This window comes from Limulus polyphemus, unplaced genomic scaffold (assembly GCF_000517525.1).
Source record: "Limulus polyphemus unplaced genomic scaffold, Limulus_polyphemus-2.1.2 Scaffold124, whole genome shotgun sequence".
NCBI classification, from domain to species: Eukaryota; Metazoa; Arthropoda; class Merostomata; order Xiphosura; family Limulidae; genus Limulus; species Limulus polyphemus.
Window position 1 is genome coordinate 146,654 of NW_013665734.1, and position 9,451 is coordinate 156,104.

The following is a 9,451-nucleotide window of genomic DNA, read 5'->3' on the forward strand; positions in this document are numbered from 1 at the left end:
TGCGAGTCGAGCGCCCTAACCACTTGTCCATGTCGGGGCCTATCCATTAAATAAAAATAGATATTAAAATCTCAAGCACCTTTGTATATTGTGCTTCGAACTCATTGTCGATGCGATTCCACACCTTCTTCAATTGCTAAAGCAAGTGTGTGATTTATTTTAGTGTAGTGCTACATAATGAGCTATCTGTACTATGTCTGCCTTTAGAACTGAACCCCGGATTTTAGCATTGTAAGTCTATAAACTCACCGCTGACCTACCGAGAGACAACAGCTGTATGAAAAAGGTAATGTAGTCAAGTTTCTTTAAGACCACGTGTTGAGGAATGTTTTGCTAAAATATCGGACACTTTGCAGTTACTACCGTTCTGATAAAGTTAAGATTAGGACTTGGGTTTATAGTACTAAAGACCCGATGTTTCAGTCGGTTAGAAGTCGAACGGTTAAAATTACGTAATTTCGAATGTCGGTCAATTGTTGAACTCCTTCAGAAACGTATAAAATAAGCAGTCATAAAATACTACACTCATGTGTTCAATATCATCATGCCTCAGTAAAGAACATTCTGAAATTTAGATATATAAAAAACACACACCAAAAAAGTAGTAATTTTGTTAAAGTATTAATGAAAAAAAAAGTTAAGTTTTCATTGTAATAAACATATTTTTTTTTAAATACTCTACACAGCTGATATTCAGTAATATCATAATTAGCTTGTTTTATATTACTTCTTACCTCGTACAACCATATTAGCAGTAGTATTTACAGAAGCTGCCATGTTACTTGCAATGCAAGTGTAGTTACCACTGTGTCGTCGATGGACGCTGTCCACCACTAAGGAAATGATATATTCACTAATAGTCACTACTCTCGTATTGCCATTGTTATGTTGTATAGGTTGACCATCCTTGAACCAAGCTAAGCTAATTGGTGGATCACCCGCCAAGACTGTGCACGTGAGTGAAGTTCTCATTCCTTCTTCTAGATTTTTAGGAAATGAGATTGGACTAAGTACTGGAGCAGCTGCAAAAAAAGGTATACATAATATATATATTTTGTAGCATTCAATTTCATTAGTAACTGTAATCAACTTGTTTTTCCTTCATTCTCATGTTTTCTAAGTGAACAAAGCATTATCATTTACGTTTCGCAAAAAAAAAAGAATAAAAACTACGTTGTGAATCACGAGATCGACAGTGAATTTACATTGCAACTCACACAGAAGGTTAATAATGAAAAATAATATATGCACGTTTTGTAAGTCTTGTTTGAGTTCAATAAGATGATCAAACAAAGTAGCACTTTTAAGGATAGACTAGTAGATCTGTATCCTTGATTCGATTATGTTTTTAGTTGTTCTACTCAATAATGTGCTTAAAATTCTGAAAAACAGGTCAACTTAATTAGCCATATCTAACGATATCCATGAACGAGCGGTGTTTTTTTTGTGTTTGTTTTCTGTAAAGGACTTTGATCTTGCAAGTCAACATGTATAAACTTATTGTAAATGTTTACTCTTCGTGATAAAGTTTCAAACTGTGATTTAGTATTACTTACAACTAGCATTTAAGTAATCTATAATGTATGTTTAAAACTAAAAACATAGAGAATACTAAGCTCTCGAAAATGTATCTCCTAAAGAAAATATAGATAGGAAAAGAGAAAGAATGAAAACAAAATCAAAATCAGATTTAGACAAAATTCGTTTGTAGAGAGGTAGAACTAAGGTTAATACATTTTCTAGGAACGATGTTCCAGACGCCATGCTTCTTTTGGAACTACTTCCTACATTATCGAACGTGCTCATTGCCCGTGACCACAATTTCCATTGTAACTAGTTAGCTTATTTGAAAGACAACGATGTCAATTTCATCTCACATATTTTGACAAATTTTCCACAGGTCCTTTACTGTTGGTAGACATCGGCTTTCAAGAGTACGTTTAATTGGACCAAGGGCATAAAAGTCTATTACAGTTGCACCAGGAAACTCTACATGTATGTGAACGAATAGGGATTATTGTGGTTCCAGTTTCTTCGGACATTTTTCTCATGAAAACATATTTAATTTTGTGGCATGGCTATAGGCGTTTAGCTTGTAAGCTGTTTGTCAACGTCAAAAATGTTATTTCTTATCTTGTTAACTGGACCAGGAGATATGTCCAGATTCATTGTAGTGGACTGTTTTGGGACAGAGTTTTATCTTTCGTAATCTTCACTTTGTGGATTAGGGCATTATTCTAGGTCTTAGTTAGTTGTATGAGTGTTTTCCACTTTCATGGAAGAGTTTAAGGTTTCTTTTCTTGAAATATTATGTATTTTGGATCAACATCGTTTTGAAATTTGACCACATGAATAACCTCCTCGAAAAGAGCCGTGATATATTATTTCAGCCATAATTGTACTCAAGGCGAATGTTGTGGAGTTTGCCGTGAACCAAATATATATTGGCAAAGGCATCTAAGCAGGGGAGCAAAGAGGGTATGTTCCACTTCATTTTGAATTTTTTTTTTCCGAAAAAAACAAGTCTCTCGTGTCGTCAGTTCTTCCCTACCCTTGCCCCCCTCTTTGAAACAAAGCTAGGCGCCATATACGCAGGTGCTAAACATGCCGCCAGCAAAAAGCCAATGTGTTAGCGTATGTAAACTGTTGTTATAAAGAAAGATGTATTTCTTTTTTTAAGTGTGTAAGGTGCTTTATGTTAAAGTAGATATACTTCTTTTTAAAAACAGGAAATTTTCATAAATATCATAATATAATATCTATGAACTTGCTTAACTGTTAGCACTTGATAGTTATACTTGTAGCTCTGTCTCCACTTGATGTGCATGTGAATCACATGGTGCACTGCTACAGACAGCCAGTTAAGGTCAAGATGCCAAGACAGGATTGGTGGTATGAATTTCTGTGATATTTGAACCCGTTATTTTATACCCAAATATGCTACGAGTAACGTATCAACTAATTGAAAACCCATCAGAAGTTTAACAAGTCCATAGCCAAAACAAACTTTAAATATGGAAGAAAACGCGTTTATGGTATCAAATCTAACATCCATGGATCTAATGATAGGTCACAACTATTGTTAGCAAATCTATTAAGTGTAGATATTTTGAAAGCCAAGTCTGTTAGTTGTGTAAGTTGATTTTTTCCAGATTTAGTTATTTTTGTAATGATCCTAAATGATACAATTCAACTTTTACTCTAGAATGACCCAAAAATGATATGTGCATGTTTTTGAGCATCCATCTGACAAAAATCACGTCATATGACGTCGCCAAATTTTATTGGTTTAAAAATCTTCGTTTTAAAAGGGTATTTTAAGATAGAATTGGAACCTTTATGTTAATATAACCTAGAAAACCTAGAAAGTAAGCAATACGAATGTAAGATATAATACCATTATTACTAAAACAACATGACTCATTGTGAAGCAAGGAAAAGTTCAGAATGAAATATGCATGTTGTAGAATATAAGGATACTGACACTACTCTAGTTCAGTCTCTTGTGTTCTCTTTTCTTTTTTAATTGAACGGATCTTAAGGAATAGAATAGCCTCTTTAACTGGAAAATAACTTAACCACTGACGTCATCTCTTGTCATCGTAAAATCATTTCTCTTACTTAGTTGAAACGATATTACTACAGGAACCTAAAATACTGCTCTGTTTTTTTGTTTCGTACGTATTTCCGTTTCCATGTATTATGAATAATGTGTATGCAAATAAATACACATACATACTGTAAATCCAACAACCAGATTAAAGCCAGAATAATTGCACACGTATGACAAATAAATACAACCAAGACACAAGAGACGAAATAAGACTCACTCTTCAGTGGACTTTACATAGAATATTAGATTAAACCTATATAAACGACTTTCATCTATAGCATAATAAAAACAAATGTTCTTCAGCTCATAACTTTCCACACCTAAACTACTAATTAGAGTTTGCAGTTAGTTGGGAGGAGAAGAATAAAACAAATTAATAATAAAAACAAATATAGTGATTAATTTCAGGTTTCTCTTCGTCTTGAATAAGAGTAATGCCTTTGGTCTAACGTTTGATCCAAATCACAACATCTAGCTGACATGATACAAAAGGAAACGAAATGTAGAACGTAACTCCCCCCCCCCTCCTCCCGCCATTTCAGTCTACTGTATGTACAACAGAGGATGCTGCAGTATACGTTTGTGTGGCTGAAAACGGGCAAGGAGAGAGCGCAGTAGGAAGCTTCGTTTTGAATGTTGTTGGTAAGTAACGAAACACAAACCGATATATACATGCACTTACAGATCAGAAATAAGGAGGCACTGAGACCCTGAAATGACCTAGTGGGAACACTTTTCTCAGTGAATAACTATTTCAATTCCGCGAAGAAATACGTTCTCACGTCGTGGATTATTAGGGATTTGTCTCTCTGTATCATGTTTCCATAAGATGATGGAATAGCTTGACCGGCTATAAAGGTATCAAATGATCACTTTCATTTTACCAAAATTGTTCTATGAAACACAAATTGCTTTTTTTTTAGAATGAGGAATTAATAAGGGTAGTAAGGAAAGCATCATGCCAAAAAGCTACATCGCAAACCTAAACGAAAAAGATAATTTAATAATATATTTTATGGAATCACTCAGGTATAATCTGAAACCGTCTGAATATAACAACAATTATTACTCTACGAATAAATAAAAACATCATACTTTACATGAGTGTTTGAAATTTATTACCAAAAGTAAGTAATTTAATTTTTTTAACAATGGTTATAACTTTAATTTTTTTTTGCCATTCATTGATTCTTGAAAATTCATCATTAGTAAAAACTACGTATCACTGGTTCGTATGAACTACATGTAATACGACAAGAATAATAAACAAAAAGATGAAAGAGAATGACTAAGCAACATTAAATGAAAATACATATTCGTGAAAAGACAAAATTAAATTAAAATAATTGCATTTAATAATAAAGTTGAAAGTCTAGATCTCCAAACAATAAGAAATGAAACTTTGAAATGAGTTAATAGTTACATTTTAGAATTATCAAATATAATGATTAGAATTAATAAAAGGAAATGTTTCAAATAGATAAAAAAATTGCAGTGTTTTTCACCGTTGTATCTTGGTAACTACGAAAATAGTTGTAAAAACAAGAAGTGATGAAGTTGGAAGTCTCTTTTAAAGACAATAAATAAATGAATAGATACATGTGTATGTGTATATAACATGGATATGGATGTAAATTGAATTATCGAATGAAATGGAAACAAAAACAGGGAAAACATTTCTTATCAATTTTACCAGTATACCCGTGTTATTATAATCATTAAAATATATAATTTCTTAAGAAACATACAAAAGTAATTTTAAGACTGAACCAGAGTTTAATAATAATTAAACCAGATATTCTTAATTTATTGCTTAAAATAATGTTATTGTTGTTTTCAATTAACCAGATTTCGCAGATCGTTTATTTGTGACGTTCAAAAAAACATAGTGACTATCTTTCATTACAACAAAGTCGATGTTTACACAGCGCCAGGGTTCGTAAAAACTCATTTACTGAACAAAGAGATGTTGTTCGTATTACAGAGGTATTCTTAACAATAAAGTAAAAATAAGTGAATGCAATATATGATGCATCTAAATCAAAATTTGTAATTTTTTTTATGTAAAATATTTAAAAAGGAAATTCAACTAAATACAGAATAAAGGTCAGCGTGAAAATGTGACATAGGATGTTCTTCCATAATGTAATACAGAGTTTAAATTTATGCTCTCAAATCCTAATTCCAGTCACAATTAAATTAATACCAAGTATTCTACTGTATTTTTGGCTCAATGGTATTGTCCCGGAGGCTTCAGATACTCAAATAATAAAATCTCTATGAACGATTCAGTGAACGTACAATTCATGGGGGCTTCGGCGCATTTGACGTGGAAGTACAGACGTGCACTAGAACAACGCTTCAATTACAGATTAACTTGCGAGCTTCTTAAACCTACGAAACGTAAAATCATCATTTCACAATTTACAGCGTACTCCTTAAATGTTTCAGACATTGACTTGCAAGCTGGTTAGAGAGGAGTGACATTACGGATGCATCCAACTGGAAGCAGTATTGACTAAAGAAATTAAGTACAGTTTGTAAGAGTAAACAGAATTTAGGGATTTAATTTGGTTAAAAAAAAAAGCCTCTTACGCAATTACCACGCTGGATTTAACTTAATTACCCAGAAGCAACGCACATACAGGCTCTACCGTTTCCAAACAAAGTCACGTAATGCCTACTTGTTATTTGCCTTCAAATTAATTCCACTAGACAAACAAATCATAAAGACTTGATTTGGCTCTGCATTTCATTAAGAGACATACGTTCAGAGTTCCAAATTTAAATTATAGATCTCTTGGAAAGCTAGTTTCGTCAGAGTACTTTAGAAAATAGCCATTCGATAACTGGCTTAAATACGTAAGACATTATGCTTTCGAATATTGCATGATGTATGTACCTGTATTGAGCTCTTGTTTGTCCATATGTTAATAGTATATTAAATAATCAACATTGATGTACAGTATGTGTACATTATAAGAAATATATAATAAGTATTTCGATTTTCCTACATAAATCATTCGATTTAAGAAAATAGTAATATTAAAATAATTTTACCATTTAAGCTGTTTTACTAGAGTAATATACATTTTCGGATCATTTTTGTCTTTACTATGAATTTGATTGCATGCCATGATTTAAAAAGAGGTATTGTAATAGCTGCTGAAAAATAAGCAGTTTCAAAAACAGTGTTTTTAGAAATTACAAAGTGTGTCCCAATTATCAGGAAATCATCCATTTAGTCAACATAAAATGTTTCTAATTTTTTTCTGAAAGCCTTTAAAAATTCTTATCAACGTTATAGAAATACTTAATTCCCCTGTTACTTTATATATATATATTACGTTTATTTGTGAATAGAAGTTAAAAGATAATGATAATTTTGTTTTTCAGATTCAATTGTTATGCGTGAATGTAAAAATTCGAAAAGAGAAACTATGCATAATAACAACTAGTAAAGTGCCTTTGCATAAATTGTCAAATATTATTTCACCTTTTCTGCGGACATGCTAATGCTTCGGGTCTTTATACTCAAGTTTGAAAATGGATAGTAATCTTACCTTTCTTGAAGTAGATTTTCTCAATGGGGTATCCAGAAACAGGACATCTAACTTCAATATTTCGACCTGTAACAACAGTTAAGTTTTTCATCGGACGTATATACGGACGTCCGATTACATCAATTCTTGCCTCGTGGTTTGATATGCCAACGTCATTCGTGGCTTGACACTGGTAACTTCCCCCATCCTGAAGACTCAGGTCTGTAATGTTCACGTAACTGACAAGTGATCCGTCCATGTGGACAAAGTCTCCAGTTTGTATTCGACGATCTGAGGGCAGAGGAGCGCCATCTAACGTCCATGACACCTGAGGGAGAGGCGATCCTGTAGTCACACACTTGAGAGATACCGGCTTCCCAGGCATAAGTAGTTGCTCGTGAAATGTTTTGTCAACGTAGGTGGTTTTTCTAAAGAAAATGCATGTAAGATGTGCAAATGTGAACAAATATGAAACCATTAAATTACTTTCATAAATCACAAAATTATACGTATTTAAACTATAAGAAAAAGTTTTGTGATTATGCATGTATAATGTTCATGAAAACATAAACTCACATACTGATTTCCAAAATTATCGAATAAAACAGTGAAAAGTTATGATACCATTAATTCATCATTGCAGTTGTTTACATGAAAAATCAATTGCTCCTCTTTTAATCATGGGCAGTATGTCTTCCCACTTACTGGGCTGGACTAATCAAAATAAAACATTTAATTTCTACATCTCTGGATCCTATACTTCGATACACTTTGTAGAAATACATTTAGTAAGTGCGGTTCTTAGATTACTTCTCGAACGTAATATTTCACAAACATGGACTTTTTATATATCTTGACAATTCACTAAATATTTTCTACGTATCAAAAATAATACATCTACAAGTAACTTGACATATATGCTCGATACGATGTCTGCCTCTAAATATGCAACTTAACTAAATACAAGAAGGACTCTTTTTGTGATATCCAGCCCTATCAGTATTCCTTTCGGCATGAAAATGTAATATCACAGATAAAATACCAACGCTTTCTTTTATGCTTGTTAGCCAATGCTGACGTCGGTAGTTTGTATGCCTGCCTGTCATTGATCCCACGTGATTTTTGGTATCGTGCTCATAATTTTTTTTCCTTTGTAAAAAAACCAAGTAAGATTATAGCTGTTGTCTTATAATGAATAGTAGAAAAGCCATTGTTGTAACTGTAGGGTAAATTTGGCAAATAATTAAAGCTATCTTGGAAAAAAACTGAAAACAGAAGGTCTGAGTAAGAAATAGCCTTACTTGAACATAATAACAACGTTTTGGGCCTTGTCCCTTCTTTGGGACTATTGTATAAAAGGTTAGATACATGTATATTATGATAACATCTGTACGATAGATTCATATTGAAAAGCTTATAAATGAAAATGAATTATGCACCATTTAGTTTCCTTTACACCACAGATTAAGATGTATCGTACAGCGTCATAAATAAATTACTTTTATAACACATCGCTAAGCTTCTACATGGTCAAATTACCACAAGCCGATCTTCTTCAGATCGTCTGTAAGTTTTAGTAAAAGGTGCTTATTAATTAAAAGTGGTATTGCATATTAAAATCAATAGTTTAAGTTACATTTAATTTAGATTAAGAAGACTTTTAAGAATAAAGTTTTAAAGGGATAATATAATAAAACATAAACTGTAATTTACACTTTCATAATGACAACAACACTATTACGAAAAGCTAGCGTTATTTATAGAACCCCTATGTCTGAGTACGTGTACCGAAATTTTGCAATCAATTTCCTGATCATGTTCATTGTGGCTTAGAGCACCAACAACACGACGTTAATCTAATTTCCTTAATGATTTATATACGTATGAGACCAGCAACATTAAAACACATAACTCTTGACTAACTGCATGATAAAGTAAATATTTACTTTTAAGTTGGTGTTTTTATTTAAACAAGAACTCCTAACATTAAAACCTCCTGCAACTGTCACTGTTTTGCAGTGAAAAGTCCCGTACGTAAATATGTATAAACATATATGACTTAGCAAGTTACAAAACATTTACACGTAGCCAATCTCATACAGACATAAAATATAAACAGGTTAAATCATTATTATAGCATTTTGGCACTTGTGTGTAAAGTTAAAATCATAAATAATATTCAACGTTAAACTGGTACACAATTAAAGGCATTTTATTTAGGACTAACTATGGCCTTCAAAAAGTTGACGACTCTACATGTTTCGACGTTACAACTTCATCCTCGAAACATGTAGAG

The 9,451-nt window shown here is 32.5% G+C and overlaps 2 protein-coding genes across 2 annotated transcripts in view; both read right to left on the bottom strand.

Annotated features, from left to right (window-relative positions):
• LOC106472759 (Down syndrome cell adhesion molecule homolog) overlaps window positions 1-7,414 on the bottom strand; it is a 43,678-nt gene extending 36,264 nt beyond the window's left edge. Inside the window, exons 1-2 of the mRNA XM_022402386.1 lie at window positions 7,177-7,414; window positions 735-1,022 (exon numbers count right to left, since the gene is read on the bottom strand). Of these exons, the coding sequence (XP_022258094.1) occupies window positions 735-1,022; window positions 7,177-7,414 (526 nt within the window). The remainder of the gene's footprint in view (window positions 1-734; window positions 1,023-7,176) is intronic.
• LOC111089593 (Down syndrome cell adhesion molecule-like protein Dscam2) overlaps window positions 7,399-9,451 on the bottom strand; it is a 57,969-nt gene continuing 55,916 nt past the window's right edge. The window contains exon 7 of the mRNA XM_022402399.1: window positions 7,399-7,583. Coding sequence (XP_022258107.1) covers window positions 7,507-7,583 — 77 coding nt within the window. The 3' untranslated portion in view covers window positions 7,399-7,506. The remainder of the gene's footprint in view (window positions 7,584-9,451) is intronic.